This window comes from Miscanthus floridulus, chromosome 10, assembly GCF_019320115.1.
Source record: "Miscanthus floridulus cultivar M001 chromosome 10, ASM1932011v1, whole genome shotgun sequence".
In the NCBI taxonomy this organism is placed as follows: domain Eukaryota; kingdom Viridiplantae; phylum Streptophyta; class Magnoliopsida; order Poales; family Poaceae; genus Miscanthus; species Miscanthus floridulus.
In genome coordinates, this window is record NC_089589.1 from 13,552,530 (window position 1) to 13,576,871 (window position 24,342).

Here is a 24,342-nt window from a genome sequence, read left to right on the forward strand (position 1 = left end):
TTCATCCTAGGAACAGATTCTCGAATGCATCTTCAATTTCCTTAGTATCAGCAGCTTCATGTTGTTCCCTCTTCTCTCCTAGCTCTCAGTCCTTCAACAAGGTCAGCATCTCAACATGTTCTGGTTTCAAGCTCCGACGCCGTTCTTCTATGATCCTCCCTGCTAAGCTGAAACAAGACTCTGAAGAACAAGTGGAAACAGGAACTGACATGATATCTCTGGCCATAATAGCCAGGATGGGATAGGTTAGTTTGTGGTCCTTCCACCACAGAAGAATGTCAAAACCATCCTCATAAGCAGTTATGTAGTCGCTGTCCAAATAGCTTGAAAGTTCAGAAGCAGTAGAGTGAGAAGAAGAACAGGCAGTGCCACTGGAAGGACCAGGCAGACCTGATCCTCCAAAAATTACCCCCCAAGCCTGTTTTCTCTTACCAGTGGGTGGGGTAGGACCAGCAACCCTTTGTGACCTGGTTGCACCAAACTTTCTCAAATATTTCTCAAACATTTTATGCAACTCAGTTTTCAAATCAGCATAGTAAGTAGTGTAATCAGTACCAGTATATTCAGTAAGTAAATGGAGGACCCTTTGCATACCTCTGAGCTTAGCTCTAGGGTCAAGAATGAATGCAAATGAGTATAAGAGAGGAATGTCCTTCCAATACTTAAGAAATTTATGCTGCATAGGGTACACAAAGGGTCTAAGATTAACATCCCTTTCACATGCATGCAAATGGGTTGCAATCTCCAGAACATGGTGCAGCACAAGAGGACTGGTAGGATAATAAACACCAGACAGTGTAACAGTAGAGTCATAAAATACTTCCAGGAACTCCAATATTTTCCCAGCCACGTGCCAATGGGCTGGAGACAACAGTGCAGAACCATAATTTGAATTTATGAACACAGAAAATACTTCACTGTAAGGAACCAAGTGTTTTAGCATGAGATAAGTAGCATTCCATCTAACATCCATGTCTAAGTCCAAATTTTCTAGGTCTCATACCTTTAGCTTCACAGTAGTTTCTAAACATAGCAATTCTTTGATTAGAGGAGTTCAAAAAATTAATTGCAGTTCTAAAATCCTCTATATAAGGTTTGATTCTTTTTAGTCCAAATTTGACTATCAGATTAATAATGTGACAAGCACAGCGTTGATGCACAAGACTATAACCAGGTGTAGGATCATCAGGTGTAGGATCACAACCAAGATAACCAGCAAACATGGGTGTCAAAGTTTCCATAGCCTTAGCATTAGAAGATGCATTATCTAAAGTGATAGAAAAGATTTTATCAACCAAGCCATACTCCTCAACAACAGATGCAATGGAAGCAGAAATGTTTTCACCAGAATGCTTAACTTGAATCAACCTAAGACCAACAATCTTCTTTTGCAATTCCCAATCAGCATTCACATAGTGAGCAACAACAGATATGTAATCCTCTTTAGCATTACCAGACCATATGTCAGAAGTCAAAGCAACAGATGCAGAAGCATGCACATAGTTCCTAATCATAGCACGACGTTCAGCAAATAACTTATCCAGATCTCTAGTGGTGGTTCTTCTAGATGATCTAACAAATCTTGGGTTATGAGAACTTTTAATATATTCCTCAAATGCATCAGTGTCACCAAAACCAAGAGGAAGATCAAGCCTAGCAATCAATCTACACAGTTCAGTTCTAGCAACAGCAGGATCATAGTTCCAATTATGCAAAGACCCATCAGCATTAAAAGCTAGTCGAGACTGAACCCTAGAAGCATTATCAAGTTTCTGTTTGCAAGATTTTTGGTGCCTAAGAATGTGACCAGTACCAGCAGCAGATCTAGCATTCAACACAGTTCTACACATCTTACATATAGCTCTAACACGCACATCGACACCATTAATCTTCTCATAAACCTCCTCAAAGTCACCCCAGCACTGAGACTTGCGCTTACCAAGTCCAGAAACAGCACCAGAGGAAGGAGTACGAGTACCATTACCATCAGCATTACCATTAACACCAGTGTAGTTGGAGTCCACCGTCCCTATCCCCGTTGCCCCTGCATCGACGGCATCGATGTCGATCGCCGGCTGTGTCCCGCGGGTGGTGTCATCAAACACCGCAAAGGGGTCACGGCCATCGTCGTTGTGCTCCAGGGACAGCCCAGCCGCGACCAAGTCATCGTCGCCAGTCACAGGGAACATGGCACCATTGCCCTGCGGGTCACACACCATGGGGCCCTTGATCGTGGACGGCTGAACTCCAGCACCGTTCCTCAACGGTGCGTGGCTATGGCTTGGCCGCGGTGCCATTGCCCGTCGTCCGTCTACGCCAAGGCTAGTTGACAATGAGGCATCGGTAGCAGACCTACAAAGAAAAAGAACACGAAAAGAAGAAAAGGATGAGAAAATGATCCCAAAAACAGAATCAAAACACTGAGAAATGTATAGATCTAGGGGCTAGGGTTAGGGTTACGAATGGGGATGGACTTGCCTGCGCAACCGGAGCCGGATGAGAAAATGATCCCAAAAACAGAATCAAAACACTGAGAAACGTATAGATCTAGGGGCTAGGGTTAGGGTTACGAATGGGGATGGACTTGCCTACGCAACCGGAGCCCGGCGTCGGAGAAGACGAGGGCCACACAAGGGCAAGACGGGATTAAGAAGGATGGCGAGCGACGGCAGAAGAGAGACGGGGAGGCGGACTCACATGTTCATCGACAAACAGAGGAGAAGGAGTAAAAAGGAAGACAGAGAGGGACTGAGGGAGTAGGGAACTCAGGGAGAGGTGATGGAGCGGTGGCGATATCACTGGATCCAAGGACGACGGTCACACCGGCGGCGAAGATGGATCGACGAGAGGAGGCGAGTGGCGACGTGCGAGCGACGAGCGACCGAGCGGGTGTCGAGTGCGGCTGCGGTTGGGAGGCGAATGGGGTTAGGGTTAGGGTGTCGAGTGCGGCTGCGGTTGGGAGGCGAATGGGGTTAGGGTTAGGGTGGGGGTGGGGGCCGGTCGAGGGGGGGGGTCGCGGTTATATGGGGAGTCGGGGAGGAGGCCAGGAGGGGAGGGGCGTTCTTGGGCCGCCGGCCGCCGGCCTACTTGCCTGCTTGCGGGCCGTGCCGTGTCGGCCTGTGGGCCTAGGGTGCGGCCCAAGCATGGCCTACACCCCCGTGTCGTGCCAGCCCGAGCCCATTGACCTTTGGGCCGGGCTAGGGCCGGGCCTAAATAGCGGGCTCCGTGCCGGGCTCACGGGCTCAGGCTTTGTGCCCAGATATATGGTCAAGGGGCGTTTCTCGCTGTTGGCTAGGCTAGCTGGGATAGGGTCCTAAGATCCCTAGTGGATCACCGTCGTCTATAGCCCGCAACATGACCCAGAGAAGGCCGAGTTTCCTAGATGAGCTTCTGCAGTTCAGGGGGATCAATGCAGGACCATGGCTCCTGTGCGGTGACTTCAACATGGTCTACCAGGCAGTGAACAAGAACAACGATCAGCTGGATCATCGTGCCATGAGAAGATTTCGCTCGTTCATCAACCGAGCGCATCTCTAGGAAGTTGACCTAGTTGGGAGACACTTCACATAGTCTAGCGAGCGAGACATTCCTACCCTAGAATGCTTGGACCGTGTTCTAGCTCGATGGACTGGTTTGCCCTACCCAAACCATTGTCTTAAGCCGCTGTCGTTCAATTGCTCGAATCACTGCCCGCTTCTTCTGCTACTTGACATGGTCCCTAGGGCCAAACGAAGATTCAGGTTTGAGTCATTCTGGACCAAACTACCCGGCTTCCTGGATGTGGTTGGCCAAGCCTAGTTGCAGTCGCTCAGTGACGCTGACCCATTCTGAGTGTTGGACTACAAGCTACGCAACGTCGCAAAGGCTCTGCAAAGCTAGAGCAGCAGCAAGATTGGCAGCGTCAGGTTCCAACTTGCACTTGCCCGAGAGGTTGTACTGCGTTTCGATGAAGCGTAGGAATGCATACAACTAATGGTATAGGAGGCAGATTTGCATAAAGCATTGAAGCTAAGAATTCTGGGGTTGGCGTCCTTGGCTAGAACAATCGCTAGGCAGCAGTCTAGGCTCTGTTCCTTGCTAAAGGTGATGCCAATACGAAATTCTTCCACCTCCAAGCATGTCACAGAAGTTGGAAGAACAGAATCGAGTCGCTATGGGTCAAGGGGAACGAGGTTGTCAAAGACGATCACATGGCACAGGCTCTCTTTGAACAATACAATTCCATCCTTGGCTCCACCTTCGAGCGTTCTAGAAGAGTCGACCTGACCACCATTGGGCCACCGTCACTTGATCTTAGCGGCCTTGAGGTCCTTTTCACTAAAGAGGAGGTTCTTGCGGTGGTCATGGACCTGCCGAACGACAAGGTGTCGAGGCTGAAAGGTCGAGATGGCAATCAGAGGGGGTAAATAGTCATTTCTAAATTTAATCATGTCGACTAACCGATATAAATGTGAAATTAAAATAATTTGGTCTAGCCAAGACTACATCCCTCTATCAAAGTTCCCTAGCACCTTATAAGGATCCTAGTTAGGCAACAAAGGTGTCGGACTAGCTAGAGCTCACCTATCCAATTTTAGGAGCAAGGTCACACAAACCTATGCCACTAGTATTTTAAGCAACGAGGGAGCTCCTATACATGTTAGTAAGCAAAAGCACAAGGCCAACTAAGCTCACTAGCAATGCTCAATAACAAGGCAACCAATGCCAAATTAGAGAGCGCAAATACTTAGCTACACAAACTAAGCAATGTGACTAACAAGGTTACACAAACCAAATTAGCCACGCAAAGAAGTTACTTCTATGCTACACAAGCAAGAAGGTACCTAGTGAGCTACACAAGCTAACTAACTACAAGAGCAACTACACAAGCACAATGTATATGAAAATAATTACAAACTTGTGTAAGGGGATTGCAAACCAACGGGAAGAACAATGTTGACACGGTGATTTTCTCCTAAGGTTCACGTGTTTGCCAACACGCTAGTCCCCGTTGTGTCGACCGCTCACTTGGTGGTTCGACGGCTAATTGGCATCACCCGCCAAGCCCGCATGTCGGGCACCACAAGAACCTACCCTAGAAGTGAGGGTAGCTCAATTACTAGAGTTGCTCTTCACGGCTTCCGCGGGGCGAGCACAATGCCCCTCATAAAGCCCTTCTCTAGAGCACCGCACAAGCTTCTTGTGGGCTTCGACGGAGACCACCACCAAGCCATCTAAGAGACGGCAACTTCCAAGAGTAACAAGCACCACTGGCTTGCAACTCAAACACCTAGTGCCACTCGATGCAACCTCATGATGAAATCACACTAGAATCGCTCACTCACTCAATCGGATAAACACTATCAAGCTAGAGTGAGTTAGAAGGTTCCCAAGCACCACCACATAAGCCACCAAGGCCCTAGTGTGCTCAGCTACTGGCCAAAAGCCAACCACCACTTCTATTTATAGCTCCATGGGCTAAAATAGTCGTTACCCCTTCACTGGGTGTTTTTTTGGGATGACCGGACACGCAGGTCGTTTGCATCGGACGCGTCTGATGGTGACCAAACGCGTCCGGTTGCCTGCGTCTGGTTGCAGCTGACCCGCCACGTGTCCCATTCAAACTAGCTATTGCCGCCAACGGCTCTCCCTAACATGTCGCATCGGACGTGCTGTTAGGAAACGACCGGACACAGAGATGTAGCGTCTGGTCGAGTCCAAGGAGTTCCCAGGGCCGACCGGATGTGTTTGGTCACTCCGGACCGATTCCAGAGAGCTCCCAGAGCCGCTCTAAGCTTACCAGACATTCCCAGCATCCAATCAACTGTTTCATTGAACATCGACTTCGCTGATTTGGTGACCGGACGCGTCTAATCGCTTTCTGCAATTCAGTACCGAGCCACATACCGGACGTGTCCGATCACTCTGTGACTAGCGCAACTAACTCCTTTTCTTCACCAACTTCTTCTCCTTTTCAAATGTGCCAACACCACCAAGTGTACAACACCTTGTGCACGCATGTTAACTTTTCACAAACATTTTTCAAAGGATTAGCCACTCAACTTGCCATGCCACTCGATCCTAGCGACGATGCAAAGTTAGATCACTCGAGTGGCACTAGATGACCGATATGCAAACAAGTTTGCCCCTCTTGATAGTACGGCCATCTATCCTAAACCCGATCATCAACTTCTCTATACACCTATGACTGGTGAAATGAAATGCCCTAGGTTATACCTTTGCCTTGCGCATTCCATTCCATCTCCTCCAATGTCGATGCAACACATGCACCAACACGATCAACAATGATATGATCCACTTCACATCATCACGTGATCATATTGGTTCATCGATCTTGACTTCACTTGCTTTTCACCGCTGCCTTTGTCCATCGGTGCCAAGTCTTGCTCAAGCTTCACCGTCATGTGGTCCATCGCTCCAAAGCCTCCGACTTGCCCTTCACGCTTGCAACCGGTCCATCAAGCCAAGTCTTGTCTTGATCTTCTCCACCTTGATCACATGACTCAATGTCATGTCTCATGTGCAATGAGATCCTTCATCATCACATGTGTGAGCTTTGCAGCATCTCCGCGCCATTTTCACCTTCATGTCATATGTTGCTCACACACATGTACCTGTTGACCAATCACCTGTGTATCTCTCATAAACACAATTAGTCTACCTAGATTGTCACTCAATTACCAAAACTACACGAGGACCTTTTAGGGGCCTGATGGCTACAAGAAGGCGAGGGACATAATCAAGGCCGATATCATGAACGCGTTCAATGCGTTTTGGTCGCAAGATGGAAGAAGTTTTAGTCACCTCAATGGCGCCTCTTCATGATACTGCTAAAGAAGGAGGCACCGCCAGCTGAGATTCATGACTACCGTCCTATAAGCTTAATCCATAGCTTTAGCAAGCTGATCACCAAGTGCATGGCTAACCGACTGGCAACGAAGCTTGATGCACTAGTCCGCCGCAACTAGAGCGCGTTCATCATGGGGCGCTGCATCTAGGACAACTTCAGAGCAGTATGCCTTTCGTGTAAAGCACTGCACGCCAAGCGCTCGCCGTGCGTGCTACTCAAGATTGACATCGTGAAGTCCTTCGACACTGTGTCCTAGACGTTCCTACTTGAGGTGCTCCAACACATGGGTTTTGGTCGCTGTTGGAAGAACTGGATATTGGTCATCCTTGGCACGTCAAGCACCAAAAATTTGCTCAACGGCCAGGCGGGCAGGAGGATCTGCCATGTGAGAGGATTGCAACAGGGTGACCCACTCTCCCCAATGCTCTTCGTGCTAGTCATGGAGGTGATCAACCACATTGTGCGCTGGCTTGATAGCGAGGGTCTCCTCACACAGCTTGGGTCCGCTACGGTTTAGCAACGGGCGAGCCTCTATGCTGACAACTTGATCCTTTTCATGGTGCCTAATCAGAACGATCTACTGGTGCTTAGGTCCATTCTCTAGATTTTTGGGCTCGCGTTGGGGCTCTTTGCTAATCTTGACAAGAGTGTGGCAACGTCGATGCACTGCATAGATGGTGACATTCAATGGGTTTAGGAAATCCTCTCCTACAAGATCGAGGGTTTCCCAAGTCGCTACCTGGGAATCCCCCTGTCCATCTTTAGATTGAAAAGGGGGGATGAGCAGGCCATCATTGATGCTATGGTTGCTCGCATCCCACAGTGGAAAGGGGACATGCTCAACATCACAGGTAGAATGACTCTCTTCAAGGCCACTCTCTCGGCTATCCCCGTCCACACGTCCATCATGCTATGCCTCTCCTCATGGGCAATCAAGTGCACCGACAAGTTGCATAGAGCATTCATTTGGTCTGGCTCAGATTCAGTTTCTGGAGGACGATGCAAGGTCACTAGGGGGAAACTGTGTGTAGGCCGCATGAGCTAGGTGGGCTCAGCGTGGCTAACCTTCGACGAGCGGGGGTGGCGCTCCGGGTTCGGTGGGCGTGGCTTCGCCGCGTCGACCACGATAGGACATGGTGGTCGCTACCAGACTCCAAAGAACGCACGGTGGCAGCAATCTTTAGGGCGGTGACGGTGTCGACTCTGGGGGTGGATGGACAATTGGCTCCATGGTACGGGTGTTCATTGCTTGGCGCCGGCGGTGTTTGCAGCGGTCCCCAAAAGGAGATGGAACGTCTCCATTGTGGAGGCGATTCAGGGGAAGGCCTGGGTTCACCACATTGCCAGGCCGCGAATGATGCGACTCCTCACTGAGTTCATCAGCCTTTGGAACATTGTAGAGCAAGTGCAGCTGTTGCCGGGCGTGCCGGACATATGTCCATGCAGCCCGAGGCACGACGGCACGGCACGAAGCTCGCTTTTTTAGTCCAACACGAGCACGGCATGACCCAATGATCAGCGGGCCCAGGCTGGCACGGCCCGAGGAAGCAGGCGTGCCTAGGCCGCTGCTTAGGCCCGTGGGCTGGCATGGCATGGCCCGGCCTACGACGGTCGGCCCGGCAGTGGCTCAGCCTCCCCCCTCACCCTCCTCACTCCTCCCCTCCCCACAGCCCAGCGCGGCCCAGCGGCCAGCGTGGCCCACCATCCTTCCCCCTCATATAAGAGCGCACGCCGCTGCGGTCAACGGATGCTCCCGGCTCCCTCCCATGCCACAGTCGCTCCTCTCCCCTCTGCGCACTCGGCCACTCGCTCCTCTTCCTCTCCGCCGCGGATGCTCCCGGCTCCCTCTCCTTCCCTCGAATCGGGTGAGGCCGCGAGGCGAGCATGCTCCCTTCCCTCTACCTGCGCAGCCCCCTCCCCACACAGCCACTACGCACTCGCTCCTCTCCTCTCTACGCCGCGGATGCTCCTGGCTCCTTCCCGTTCCCTTGCATCGGGTGAGGCCGTGAGGCGAGCGTGGACATGGGATGCCCTCGCGCAGCACGGCAAGCTCGCTGGTGGCCACTGCCATCTGCCCATCTCCCACTGCTCATGCTGGGCCCAAGCTCTGCCTCGACACTAGATCCGGTGTCAAGGGTCAAGGGTAAGCTCGCCGGCGGCCACTGCCATCTCCCGCTGCTCGTGCTTCCTCCCCTTCCCCCTCTCTCTGGCTGCTCGTGCTAGCCCTGAGCTCCGCCCCGACGCCAGATCCGGCCTTCTACGCCCTCGATCCGACCAGACCGCCACGGATCCACCAGCTACTTCGCCAGACTCGCCTCCTCCGCCAGCTACTTCACCGGATCTAGCATCAAGCGACCCGGGGGAGCTCGTCGGCGGCTGCCGCCACCTCCACTCCTTGCCTCCCCCTCCTCTCTGTCGCATTTGGTGGGCCTCGGGCCGGCCTGACCTGCTAAAAAGGCCGGGCTCATCGGGCCGGCCCGGCACAGAAATTGGCCCAACAGGCCATGCCTGGGCCGTCGGCCAGGCACGATGGACTGGTGCGGCACGGCCCAGTGGCCCGATGGGCCCTTCCGTGCCGTGCCCTATCGGGCCGTGCCAAGCATGGGCCCGTGCCGTGCCGGACCGGGCCGGCCCGTTGGCCATCCATAGCCGGACACATTCACCTAGCGGCTTACAACTGATAGGCAGTACTCCGCTTCTTCGGCGTATGGAGCATAATGTTCATCGGCTCTTCAAGACCGCTCGGGGCAAAGCAAATATGGAACACTTCGGGGCCACCCCGTGTCAAGTTCTTCTTCTGGCTCATCATGCATGGTCGTTGTTGGGCGGGGCACAGGAGACGTCGCCATGGGCTGTAGGAGAGCGATGCCTGCATTATCTCCGACTAGGCTGTGGAGATGATGGATCATATCATCCTGGGATGTGTCTTCAGTCGGGAGGTGTGGGCATCATGTTTGAGAAGGTTTCTTCTCCATGATCTTGTGGTCATCCAGGAGACAGACATCATGCTGTGGTGGACAAGGTCCAGGAAATGCCTGCCCAAGGAAATCCGTTGTGGGTTCAACTCCCTTTTCCTCCTAGTCTCGGTTGGCTATTGTGGAAGGAGAGGAATGCGAGAACCTTCAGTAGGATTGCCACATCGCCGACGTAATTGCTTGAGTCCATTGAGCAGGAGGTATCTATGTGGTGTGCAGCGGGGTATAAACACCTGGGGGCGCTAGACTCGCGGCGTCGTTTAGCTTGAGTTGATCTTCGCCTTAGTCGCAAAAATCGGTTATTATGTAATCACAACCACGTGCGAGATGTTCGAGGGGCAAGGGCTGTGGGTTTTGGTAATCTTTGGTTTACCGTAACCCATAGTTTTGTAACAAAACTTTCTACTCCTGCTTAATGAAAATTGTGTCGAGGCATGATCTCGAAAAAAAAACACCAACAACGTCAGAGCATAATGGTAGGTCCATTTCTGTCCCTAGCTCGATGGTAATCGGGGTCATTTTTTATTAGTCTGTATCTGGACAGACATAGACACAACGTCCTTCGACGACATGTGAACTTCACACGTTGACATTTAGGACCAACCACCAAGTATGTTTTTCATAACAAAGATTGACATGTGGGACCAAATTACATATCCCATGAAACCTAAGTATTGACTTGGTAGTCAAACTTATTTGTGATGAAACATAATTCAACATAGATACCAAATGGTTCTATGACACAAGCATCTCATCATAGAATCAATAGTGGAGCATCAAACATGAGCCAGGGAACCAGAGGGTTTGATCTATATACGAAAATACTGCCTATTTTATGACACAAAATTAGAAGGACGTAATAAGCAAAATACAAAACAAGTTCGGGGGGGGGGGGGGGGGGGGGGAGCTACCATGGCATATATATTGTCTAAAACACTAAGTTTAGCTTAGTCTCCATGCCAAGTCATTAGTCTTTGTAGCTAGCTATCATTTTCAGTCTATTCTAGTGGTGGTAGTCTAGTCCTGGTCTCGTATCTGAGTCCCATCAGTAGTACATGACTTTCCCACTTTTTATCATCTTTATAAATTTGTTGGTTTAATTTAAAATTATCTTCATACGAAGATTTTAGACCGCATGTGACATGATAATTAATATAAACAAAACTGGAGGTAGGTGCCGACCAGAATTTAAATTTTGGAAAAGCAAAAGGGTATATGATCCTGACTCCTGAGGGCTTCAGGGACGTGCACGCATACATTTCACCCTTCACAATTTCTCTTCGAAGTTAAGAGGCGTCTTGTAAAAGATGTGGGAATTACTAGCGCTCAGACGTCCGGAGCAGATGAGCATGTCCGGATGCCACGTGCATGCTGCTGCCCTAGCCCGCCCGCCCGTGCCTGCCACTACACCGTATCGCTGCTGCACACGCACGTCCGTACCCCGTCTGCCTCGTTCCGCTCCACGCGTACCCCGCTCCCAGCCATCCACCTCACCTCGCCCCGCCCCGCATGTGCACCCCGGCTCTCCGCACGGACGGGAGCCCGGACGAGGACGAGCACGCCCCGTCCGCAGGACCCCAGGTGCGTCGTGCGCCCCATCTGTCGGCCCCTGGCTCGCCGCACCCCTTTCCCCAGCGCCTGGGCTGTGCCCCCAAAACTCTCTGAACATACCTCTGAAACACGAAACACTTGCAACATGAAACACTTGAATGCAACATAAGTCTGAAGCAGATGAAACATTTGGAACATACACTTACAACATATGCAACACCCAAATAAAACACTTGCAACTTGCAACATGAAATACTTATTGCAACATAAGATTGAAATAGCTAAAATATTTCAAACATACTCTTACAATATATGTGTGAAACTTATGCAACATCCAGATAAAAAACGCTTGCAACATACGTCTGAAACAGGTGATAAACATTTGGAACAAACGCTTGCAACATGCCTCTGAAACACTTGCAACATCCCGATCTACTTTGCAATATTCATATGAAACACTTGCAACATACCTCTGATACCATCTGAAACACTTAAAACATACATTTGCAGCATAGGAGGAGAGAGAGGCCAGGGCCGGTTGATTCCGGCCTCGGAGTGGGAGCCGGCACCGACCGGCAGCGCGCGAGCACCACCAGCACAGGCCGTGTTTCGTGGGTGCCCTTGGCTCGGTGGGGATCGACCTGAGGCGCGCGACGGCACCACCAGCGCCAGCCGAGGCAGGCGGCGCTGCCCCTGCCCGATCTCGTCAGCATCGCTGGATGCCGTCGCTGAGGGAGGATGCGGGCCGAGTTCTGTGGAGAGAAAGAGAGGCAGAGGCCGATTAGTCTCCGCAATTGGGCCGAGGTGTTGTCAGAGAGGGACGGAAGCGGTCGGGGGGCGACGAATTGAAGCCATGCGATGGTCGGTGAACTACGGTGGAGAGGGAGGAAGGCGATCGGCGGCACTCAGGTGAGGTGGAGATGTAGGATGGCGGCCGGCTAGCCGCGGTCGAGAGCGCCGCTGGAGCGCGGTCATAGTGGAGCGCGGAATTGGAATTCGATGGCTAGTGGGGATTGGGAAATGACATTTCTGGAGACCCGTTAGTGAAGAAGACAACCGATTTTTTTTATCAAACAACCGATCGGAGAAGGCATCCGGGACAGTTGGGCCGTTTGTACCATCGCGGCCCACAGCAATGACCCCAGCATTTCTGAAAAGATATTCCACAACCTTTTCAGGCTCGATCTATTGCCTTTTAGTTATTCTATAATTTCGGGCTAGACAATACATCTTTAATTCAACATTATTGCGGAGATAACTTGATAGAGATAGAATGTTCAAGTGTTCAACTATGTCATTCCTCAGCACCTTCCCTAGTGGACTGAACATTCATGGGGGAGTAGAGTATTTGACAACTTCACTCTGAAGGTCCTTGGACGGTTTTGGGGATATGTTCACATATTCCCCCCTTCTTTATACTATTCACTCTATCGGTGTGAAAGGATGCCAAAAGAATTATATCTCTGCTCAAATGTGTTTAGTTCAGACAAACTCTCTCTTATTTTGATTTGCAAAAAACATAACCAGCTTTGGAAAGAAGACATTCCGCATAGGCCAAAACACTAATCTTAGCTTAGTCTCCATACTGGGGCATTAGTCTTTCTAGCTGTTGTTTTCAGTCAGGGAAGAAATGGTGATTGTCTTGGTCTTCCCATCGTCTCGTGTTGATCGGTCTTAAAGGATCTTATGCCCGCAGAGATTTTCTTCGCAAGAAATTTCTGCCGAGACTATACTGCGACTTCCGACATAAATTACTGAAACTTATTGTAGTTGGTTAGCTAGCCCATCGACTAAAGGCCTGATTGGTAGGGCTGAATTAAACATGTCTTTTGTGAATCTCCAATGAGATCTAGAGATGAGTACGTCATGCATACCTCGAGATACATCGCTGCATCTCTTCTTGGGAGTTTTCTCTTCTTGACTTCATCTTTACCTTGTTGCACCGGTGCTTCCGTTTGTATGTTTGTGTGCATTTAACATTTCTAGAGAGTAGCTAAGGCTAGTTGGTAGGATTATTATAGGTTACAAAACTCTTTATGGGTGGGTAGGTAGATACACTTGATAAACTCTAAGTGCACATGTTGTTAGTTACTTCATTTGTTTAAAATTACACTCGGTTCGTTCCAAATTATAAGACGTTTTGACTTTTTTAGATAAATAGCTTTTATGTATCTAGATAAATATTATATCTAGATATATAGTAAAAGCTATATACTTAGAAAAGACAGAACGTCTTATAATTTGAAATGGATGGAGTAGTTCACTTTGGTTTATCCTAACTGAAATCGCGCTAACTTTAAGCAAACTTTTGGGAAATATGGATTCAAATAAATGCTTTATCAAAATATATATTTCATAGACTCTAAATCAACTAATTTGGTGCTGTCGTTGGTATATTTCTTATCAACCCCATTCACCTTGGTCCTCTTGATCACCATTGCCCTGCAGCTATATATATGACTAGGGCCTCCTTGTATCTCGCCTTGGGCCACCAAATATGGTCTGACCGCAAACTAAAAGAACAAGAGCAGATTGATAGGCCAGCCAGCATGACAGGGTTTCTAGTGAGCGCTTCAACAGGGCCAATGAATTCACTCCTCTGTAAGCTGGTCACACTACTCGGTGACGAGTACAAGCTACTGAAGGGCATCCGCAAGGAGATCAGAGCCCTGAGGGACGAACTGAGCAGCATGAACTCCCTGCTGCACAAGCTCTCAGAGGTTGGCGATGAGCTCGATGTCCAGAGAAAGGAGTGGAGGAACAAGGTACGTGAGCTGGCCTACGACATAGAAGACTGCATCGACATCTTCATGCATCAGCTTCGCCCTGGCGGCGGTAGCAAGAAGGCTGGATTGATCCGCAAGTTCACCATGAAGATCAAGAAGTTCCGCCGGGGCCGCCGAATCGCCATCCAAATCCAAGAACTCAAGTCTCGTGTTGTGGAGGAGAGCGGTCGACGCGATCGGTACAAGCTGGACGACGTGCCCAGTTTCAGCAAGAACAGGCTGGTGGAGATTGATCCCCGGCTGCCTGCAATGTATTCTGAAGCTAAAAGCCTTGTTGGCATCGACAGTCCCCGAGACAAAATCATCCATTGGCTAACAGATCAGAAACAGGGGAAACAGCTCACTGTGGTCTCAATCGTTGGATTCGGAGGTGTTGGCAAGACAACACTTGCGAACCAGGTGTACTGCAAGATCAAGGACTCATTTGAATGCACGGCGTTCGTGTCCGTGTCCCAGAATCCTGATTTGTTAAGAATTTTGAGTGATATGCTGTCTCAACTTGGGTGCTGTAGGATGAGAAACCTGAATGATCAGCAAAAGCTTATAGAGAAGATTAGGGAACGCCTCTCCCGCAAAAGGTATATTTTGTTCAGTTTTCTATGATTGATTGATTGATGTCACATATATTTTTAGGAATCGTTTCGCTTAAGGTGGTGATCTGACCAAGTTTGGAATATTTATGGTTAGAGGGTCTAAAATAAAATGTTCTTTCTACCAACTCGCTTCTCTTGCTGACTATTTTGTTCAGCTTTCTATGATTGATTGATTGCCATTATGTGTAAAAATAATAGGTTCGATCATTATGTTTATGTTTAAATGGGACTATTTTACTACTCACATGTCTGCACAAAGACCATAAGTCAGAACAAATGAAACTCTCATCTACCAATAGATGAGCAGGTCACAAGAAGTCATCTTCACCCAGTCTTTGAAAAAAAAAATCTATCTAGAGCATAGCAGATAGGAATTGAATATACGATGTTTCATGAACCATGAAGGACCAAGAAGTACCGTTGTTATGGTTAAATTGTGATCATATCCGATGTGATTAACTACGTTTGCTAGCATACTAAACTTTAGTCCTAGAGATGCGAATAAATGGAGTGGGTGAAGAAACCTCAAAGGAATACCAAGAGCACGAACTCAAGACCCTAAAGTGTACAAGTAACCCAAGACATCATAGAAGAGAAGCCTAAACAAACGTTCAAATAGACATAAAGCAAAACAGTACACGTGAGCTTTTACCACAGGTCACAAGATATATAATCCAGTGCATATATCCGGTGTCAACAAAGAGCATATAAAGTCAAGACCATGACATGAACTCATTGGATGTTTCGGTATCGTGTTGGTGAAAGTTTGTCACCATATGTTTCGGTGCAACACTAGAAGAAATCACTGGAGTTTTTGTCTCGAGGCTTGGGAAGAAGCACTAGGCTCACCAGATGTTCGGATGGTGAGAAATTGAAGGCCACCACTATTGTCTAGTGATTCTAGAAGAGAGGGCAGAAGATGGCGCAAGAGGAACGGTAAATTCTAGCGCCCACCAGGATGGTCTACCTACCTAATGGTTAGTTGCACTCACCGGATGATTCCGGTGATGGGGTTTTGCAAATTGCAATGACTACTTGAGTGTGAGGGCGTCTAAATATACCCTCACTAGGATTTTGAAGGAGGTTAGAGAAGTTGGATGTTATAGGCAAGATTCACACTCGTATTTGACAGCTATATCCAAAGTGATCAAGGTAAGAAGAAGTCAACTAGTGCTAGGTTTAGTGCTACTTTAGGCCTATTAGCATTGTACTTTAGGTGGTAGCAAAGAGTTAGGCAAGGTTTGCGTACCTCTTTGCTTGTTGATGCTTGTGTGCATTAAGAGTTGTAATCTTTACTTGCTGACGCTTGTGTGCACCAAGAGTTGTAATCTAGGGATTCTAAGTCTTGTGAGAGCCTCCAGTAGTGTTTATGGAGTGACTATTAGTGTTGTGTGAGAGAGGAGAGGTCCTTGGTATTTGGATAAAGCTCTATTGAGCAAATACAATGGACAAAATATAATTCTAGGAGAAGCAAGGCAGAGGGCCAGAGATCTACTTGCACATAGGGAAGGCTTGTTGGCTATTCACTGAGTTACTCAACAGGAACTTGGCCCTTGCAAGGGCTTCCTTGCGACAGTTCTAATGGGGACCAGTGGAAGGCATGAATTTTTGGTACCTCACTAAAAAAAATCATTGTGCGGGTCACGTTGTAGCCTACTCTTTGCATTCCAGAATACCTTTATGCACTATGTTGTGTGGCTTTACTTTCCTAAAATTGCATTTTCAGTTGCTAAAATTGGAAACTATGATGCAAAACTTTTGTATAGTAGAGATACCAACACTTAGAAGAACCTATTGCACATTTGGATTGGAATCATGTAGCTTTTTATATGTGCAATACTGGATGTAAATTTTAGTAACCCTAATTTAAACCCCTCTTGCCGTCTTAAGGCGTCAAGGTCCCAACAAACAAAAATAAAGGTGATTACATATGGCATGCGAGGATTGTTGGGGGGGTAGGGTGGGGGTGAGGGTGAGGGCAGGGAAGGGGAAACTAGTCTACCATGATGCAAACCTCCTGCATATCATGTTTTGTACATATGCTATGCTATATTATGTGCCATGTATGTTTAGGGCAGCTCCAATGATGACTTATGAGCTAACTCTAAGCATATTATTTCATATTTTAATAGAAGATAGAGAAAAGCTATCTCTTGATCAAGAGCTAGTCTCATTCACACATTCCAATATTATGTGAGAGTATCATATGGCGCTATTCATGTTATGAGCTATGTGTTAAAAGCTAACACCGTGGAGAAGTTGTCTTAGAGCTAGTAATTGGCTCATACTATTGAGGGTGTCCTTACAACTCAGAAGGTCTATATGGTTCGCTATCATACTTTTCATACTTTGACATGATTCTTATGGCAAATGTTTGGTTCACTATCATGCTTCTCACACTTTAACATATTTTCATGTTCTCACATCTACGAACAAGGATGGTTTCCTTAACACTTAGTTAGCCATTTTTATGTTGTGTGACTAACACATGATAAACCTGAGTTAAAATGCTATGTCAAGCTTTGCTCAATAGATCTTTGATAGATCCATTTGAACCATGGGACTAAGCGAATCATTGTCAAAAGTAGAGGAGCTGAAACTTCCACTAACAACATTCATATTGTTTGATGTACGCTTGAAATAAAGAGCTCTTTTTTAACTTTACACAATCCAAGCTAAACCAATGTTGAGAGATCCCTACCAAGGCACAAGATCGAGGATAAAAACATAATAGACAATTGTCTTATTATTTTTTCCTCCTCCTCTTTGGTCATGTAAAATACTAACAATTTCTTATTGAAAATTATTTTTTTGCAGATACCTCGTTGTAGTAGATGATATATGGAGCATACAAGCATGGGATATCATCAAATGTGCTTTTGTACAAGACAGTGATGGAAGCAGAGTTATAATTACAACACGGATTGAACAGGTAGCTACAACATGTTGCTCTTATTGCCACAACCACATATATAAGATGAAACCCCTTAATGACCTTGATTCAAGAAGACTATTCTTTCAACGAATATTTGGTTCTGAAGATGCTTGCCCTGAGCAATACCAAGCAGTTTCAGAAAAAATATTAAAGAAATGTGGAGGGGTGCCACTTGTGATAATAAGCATAGCTAGTCTTTTGGCAAGTCAAGAATGTTTGCATAAGGAAAAATGGGAGAAGATACAAAAATCACTAGTTTTTGAATTGGAAACCAGTCCAGATCTTGGATGGGTGCGATATGTGCTAAACCTTAGCTATAATGATTTGTCTCATTCCCTTAAGACATGCTTCCTATATCTTGGTATATATCCAGAAGATCATAAAATTGAGAAGGTTAATTTGCTAAGACGTTGGATAGCTGAGGGATTTGTTAGTCATGAACATGATTGGGGTCCAGAGGAAGTTGCAGAGAGTTACTTTAATGAACTTGTGAATAGAAGTATTATCCAACCTGCTGGATTTGAATACGGTGAGTTAACATATTGTAAAGTCCATGATATATTGCTTGATTTTATTATGTTGAAGTCCAGTGAAGAGAATTTCGTCACCAGAATGGATGAGCAACATAGCACAAAAGGAGCTTATGAGGTTCGCAGGCTATGTTTCCAATCAAAAAATGCACACTTGTTACCTGCAAACATGAAACTCTCACAGATTCGTTCAATTACCATTTTTGGATATCCAGATTATATGCATTACCTTCCAAGATTTAAACTCTTGCGAGTTTTGGATCTATACTATTGTGATAAATTTGATGGAAATGAGTTCCTTGACTTGTCAGCCATATGTAAACTCTTCCATCTAAGATATTTGAGGACCAATAGCCACCAATTACAACTGCCCAAGCAAATAGGGGACCTGAAGAATTTGGAAACAATGGATATTAGAGATGCAGTTATCCATACTGTTCCATCAGATGTTCCTCATTTGAAATCATTACGTCATCTGAATATTCCTATTGATGTGAAGCTTCCAAATGGAGTAGGCAAAATGGTTACCCTACGTGCTTTGGGATTCTTCAATGTCGCAGAGAACTCCATAGACAATATCAGGGATCTTGGTGAACTAACAAATCTAATGGAGCTAGATCTCATCTGGACAAAACAAGTTGTGAAAGCACATGGCCCTTGTGAGAAACTTAAGATCGGTTTTCTCATTGATTCATTGGGAAAGCTCACCAATCTTCGTTCTCTTTATGTCTCTTCTATCGATCATACTAAGTCGATAATAAGCCCTACTTGTGACTTCTTGAGTTGTTGGTCTCCTCCTCCACGTAACCTTCAAAGGCTTTACCTGTCCTTCTGTACAATGTCAAAGGTTCCAGAGTGGATTTCACAGCTTGATAAGTTAACAAGCTTGAAGATCAGAGTCAAGGAGTTAACAGGAGATGACGTCCAACTTCTTGGGATGTTGCCCTGCCTTATCTACCTTGATTTGAGTGCTAAGATAGGCCCAAAACAAAACCTCATCTTCTACAGCAATGCATACCCAAGTCTCAAGGAGTTTGGCTTTTCATATACTTTCGCAAGCGTCGCATTTGAACCAAGATCAATGGCAAAGCTTCAAGTTTTGCATCTATCATTCTATAAAGCCAGACAACAACAAGAAGATGTTTCTCTGTCCGGTATTGAGCACCTACTAAACGTCGAGAAGCTTACGGCGCGCATATATAGCAATGGCAAGATTGGGGTTTCATTTATGGATGCCATCTTAAGGCATCCTAGAAGTCAAACTTTTAACATAATCTTTCCCAGATGCTAAATTGTGGGCTACAAAAGGAATGCAGTAAGGCAAAAAAGAGATGGGCTTAGAGTGTTGTTATATGATGGCAGTCATTATTTTTGTTCCATCAATTTCTTAAATATAAGTCTACATGCAATTATTGGTTTTCCAGCTTGTTTCATCAGAATGTACTTGGATATTATGCAAATGTAAATTCGTGTCCCTTCACAAAGGGTTGTCTTTGTGCAAACTCAGTTTAGGGTGTCAGTAAAGAGCATACAGTTTGACAAAGTTTTATGTGCTCAATAATAATGCTTCTACATACAATTTCCTTCCCGCGGGCCCTGTTCGCTTCGCTGAAAATACAAGCTGAAAAATATTGTTCACTGATTTGTTGTGAGAGGAAAACACTGTTCCTTCGCTGAAAAAGCACGGCTGATAAGACAAGTATTGCCCTTTGCATGTCATGCCCTTATACATCCCAACGAAATGACGGGTATTTGGCTGTGCACTCGCTTCTACAGTATTTATATGAGGGCTTGATTGATGCTCTTCATGTCCTGCGGCTGCTCTTCTGTCTTCTCCCAGTAAAAATACTGCGCAAGCTGCAGCGAACGAGCCACCACGGCAGGGACTGCGCGTCTCTGCGGGCATGGAGATGGACCTTCGTGCAGCCTCGCGCGAGCGCCGAGCGGACAGGCGAACCGAACATGGTGGGTCCCGCGAGAGCCTCCTGAATCTTATCCCTTTCCCAGTCGTTGCTCCTCCCTCCTTTTTCCAAAAAAAGGTTCAATTTTCTGCTCTCGTTTGGATACGGCAAATGGCCGGCGACGCTCAGCACAGGTGGTGGCGCGACAGCAGCGCGGCGAGTGGTGGTCGCAGGTCAGGTCGCACGCCTCACCGTCCGTGAATCTCCCTCGCTCCTCTCTCGCTGACAATCCTGCCGGAGATACCACGCCTCGCCGCCTCCTGTGCGTCTGCACACACACACGCCTGCTTCCTCGACACCGACTGCGGCTGGGGTAGGCTGTGACGCGCGTGGCAGGGTGCGGCGTTGCGGCTAGCGCAGGGGGTCACGGCCGTCGAGTAGCAGCTCTTTGGAGTCTGCCGGCGCGGTACGCATTTGCATCTTGAGCCCCATCCAGTCCCGTCGCAGACAATCAGCTAGTTCAGTTTGTAATTTCAGTTTCTATTTTCAGTTTGTAATTTCGGTTTCTATTTTCAGTTAGTAATTTCAGTTTCAGTTAGCAGATTTTGAGCGAGCGGTGGCGGCTGGCGGAGATTGGGCGCTGCTGAAAATCGAAAGGAGCGGGGAGCAGGAATCGTGGGATTGGGCTCTGATTGCCCGCGCACTGCTCCGGTTGGAACCGTAGCCAACCAGCCAGCCTAGCCAGCCGAACACATCACGTTGACGCTGGGGGGATACTGTTTGCTCCGGCTGAAAACTGTAGCCAATCAGTCAGTCCACAAAATTTCAGTATAAACAGTGTTTTCCATGAAAATCCAGCCGAAGGGGTCGCGCCCTAACCGCGTCCCTTTCCTTGCTGAAGAAAAGAAAAGAAAAGAAACGCAGAGGGCATCGGAATCGCCGAATCGGGGCTGCGCTCTCATCCACTTCCGTTGCTGCTCTCCTTCTTCTTCCTCCTCCTTCTCCATGCATGACCAAGACAAAGAAAAGTTTCCGTTCGTTGCTTGCTCCAATCTATCGGCTAGTGACGACGACTGACGACATGATGCCCTGCCCGGCCCTGATGTGACGAAACCGAAACCGATAGAATGGGGTTTTGGTTTTGGATTTTGCTCCGAGACGTTATCTAGTCGTCACAAGACCTGTCCATGCTCGCCGTTGCCGCCGGCCGTCGCCGTGCTTTTGACCTTGTTACGTCCTGCGAGCGTCTGATCCCTCTTTCAATGCATCTGGTCCCTCCGGTGCGGCGTGGAACATGCATGGACCGGTGCTTTGTGGACTTGTGGTCATCCGTCCACGTACCCAGGCAGCAGCATCTGAGCCGAGCCGAGCCGAGGTCATGGGGATAATGTGGCCCTGCCCTGCTGCTGGCATGAGCACCTCCAGCAGTAGCAGCACGCACCTCCGTCGTTGCCCCTTTACACTTGACGCCAGCAGTTAATTTGCCGTAGCAAATTTGGCCTTGATTGTGATACAAACGAACTAGCGATGTACGGTGTATATTTCAGTAAATCACATGATGTGTAAATTCCAAAAACTTTATATGTGAAAAAAAAACTTGAGCAAGGATTGCTACAGTGAAACGATGGCGTATAGTTGTCTACCGAACAGAAACGGGCGGAAGCGATTCTTTTTTTAAAAAATATAGGCAGGAGAGAAAATTCGTGGCGAAACCAAAGTTGAGTTTGCTGCCCCCTTGAAATTGAAACGTGCGTGCGAGTTTCGCAGAAACTTGGCGATTTTCACTCAAGCAAAAAAAACAGGGGGCGAAAAGGAAATTGGTGGAGGGGAAGAAGTTTCGTATATTCGCATCAGCAAAAAAAAAAAGAGTTAATCGCCGGACGGGAAAACATCATCATCAATTAATTCTTCATTCAATCAATCAAGAAGGGAAATTGTCAAGTATACGGTCACTCAAAGGGCCAAGGGAAAAGGATGCCTGCAAAAGAAAAGAAAATAGAGGAAAACGCGGGTGGGTGCCGTGCCAGCTCTGGTTCATGCCTGCACGCCTGCACACGGCTGCACGGTGCACGCACGCGTTGCCCGTTTGACCTCGGCGCCGAGCGCGTGAGGCTTGGTCGCTTGGACGGCGACGGCAGGCGAGCAGCAGCATCGCGGACGCCGCCGCCGGTGGTCCCCGCCTGCGGGCCGCGGCGCCGCGCACCGCGCAGTACCTTTTGCCCTGAAAGGTGAAAGCGACGGCTGTGGTGTGGAGGAAGCGGCGGCTCGAATCTGGCCGGTGCAGACGTGCGGTGCTCCATCTCATCGCCTCGTGTCCGCATCTCGGCACCAGCGGCGCTGGCCACTGGTGGAAGACAGTACCAGTGATACCTCCGTCCAAAAAAATACAACTACATGTTAGCGGTTCACGTTTAACCAAGCTTTTAGAGAATAGTATTTACATTTAAGGCTTTAAATTAATTTATTATCAAAATATATTCCATAATTAATCTAATAATATTTGTTTGATATTATAAATATTGATACTTTTTTATCTATAATTGGTCAAACTTAAGATACTAAGACGTGACACTGTGGTAGAATTGCATTCTTTCTCGGACGGAGGGAGTACTTGTGATTGAGTGTAGGATACATATTCTTTTGTATTATTAACTTCTGTGGACATTGTATTTTGAATAGTTTGGCTCCTAAACTGTTTCACGAGAAAAGGGTTTCAACTATAAAGTTTGAATTCTAGTTTAGCACTACAACTTTACAACTTTTTATAGAGTGTCTCTTTATCCGATGGCATTTGAAAAATTCAAACATCCAGATTTTAAAATCTTTTAAACTAAAATCATATTGTTATGACCCTAAATGATTTGAAGTGAAAAAAATCATCAACTACCAATTTGTAGCTCTCTTTGAGCTCTACAATATTTATATAGAGGTTGTCTTTACCACTTTTGTTTGGGAAAAAATGTCAAGTTTTTTGTTGTTGCATCTGTTCTTAAAGGCAGGTGAAATTACCAACCGCGGCTAAAAATGAACTCCTAAACGCGGTTTGTATTTCTAGCCGCTTTTAGCTAGAAATGCCTCTCTATCTATAGATGGGTCCTTACCATTTGCCCTTGAAAATGGAGACGTTTTTAGGAGTGGCCGGAAATATAAATGACACTGGTCTGTCTATAGAATCATTTACATAGACATTTTTCAATCTAATCGTTACTAAATAAATTATACTTTTGAAAAAAAATCATTTTTTATAGTGAATTGATAAGAGCTTTGCGCAGTGGCTAGTTCAGCTATACCTTAAAACAATGGAGGGATTTAGTGAAGATCCGGTGACAAAATGAAATAATCTATCCGATCCTTAAGTCCACACGAAAGCATAGATTGTCGGCACTCTCCGAGTCTCCGTACCCAATGGATGGAAAGAAAAAAGAAGCATGAACCACGTTGTTTCGGGGCGTTGTTCCGGTCGGGCGTCCGGCAGCATGGATATGATCGTTTCTGTCACACTTGCCTGCGTGGGCGGTCGAAACGTCATGAATCATGCACGTGTACTTCTTTCTCACAATGACACAAAATTCTTTGGCATAGGTGCGCCAAGTTTCAAAATGTATACATTTGTTTTTCTTAATAACATTAATAATAGATGAAAAATACAAGGTTTTGTGCTCACGTAACTGAATATTTGATCAGAATATTAGTTTAAGCCTATTTAATTTGACATTAATCTAAGGGGCCGTTTGGATACTTTCGTTCGTAGGAATTGAAATCTACTTAATAAATTAGGCTATTTGGCTTGAAATTTGACATTTCACCATTTTTTAAAGTTCACATATAAGCTTATTCCAAATTCATAGGGTGGGAGATGGAAATTGATTATATAGATCGTCATTCTATGTTTGTACTTTGTAACTTATAGCACACTCTTCAACTCGCTCTCCTACGATAGAAATGCAACACATTAGTACATCTCTCGTATAGCCAACAATAATATACAAAATATGAACCATGTATAACTATATAAGTTTCATTAATATGTGTCTAAATTATGATTATAAGATGAATTCAATTTCAACGATCCAAACGGACCTAAGAATAATATTGTAAAAAGTAGTATGTACAAATAGAGAAAAATGAGTAAAATATCACCTTTTTTTTTGCATCTAACTCAATATATGGTTAAAATATACTACACGTTATTTGTTAGAATATTTATACATTTTTTACAAT

General features: G+C 46.8%; 1 protein-coding gene and 1 pseudogene across 1 annotated transcript; one reads left to right on the forward strand and one right to left on the reverse strand.

The window, feature by feature from the left end:
* Positions 1-85: 85 nt before the first annotated feature.
* LOC136488034 (zinc finger BED domain-containing protein DAYSLEEPER-like) lies at positions 86-2,219 on the reverse strand. The gene is made up of 2 exons (XM_066485090.1): positions 1,172-2,219; positions 86-861 (listed from the first exon to the last, which is right to left on the reverse strand). Exons 1-2 carry the CDS (start codon positions 2,217-2,219, stop codon positions 86-88), a joined length of 1,824 nt encoding a protein of 607 aa, XP_066341187.1.
* Positions 2,220-13,925: 11,706 nt separating this feature from the next.
* LOC136488035 (disease resistance protein RGA5-like) lies at positions 13,926-19,511 on the forward strand (annotated as a pseudogene).
* Positions 19,512-24,342: the final 4,831 nt, after the last annotated feature.

Bases quoted from the DNA above. Each gene is read 5' to 3' on its own strand.
- LOC136488034 (XM_066485090.1), bottom strand. From the start codon at position 2,219: ATGGTGTGTGACCCGCAGGGCAATGGTGCCATGTTCCCTGTGACTGGC. The intron at 862-1,171 runs GTTATAGTCTTG...TGTTGTCTCCAG, and splicing joins ACCTGATGATCCTACACCTG to CCCATTGGCACGTGGCTGGG.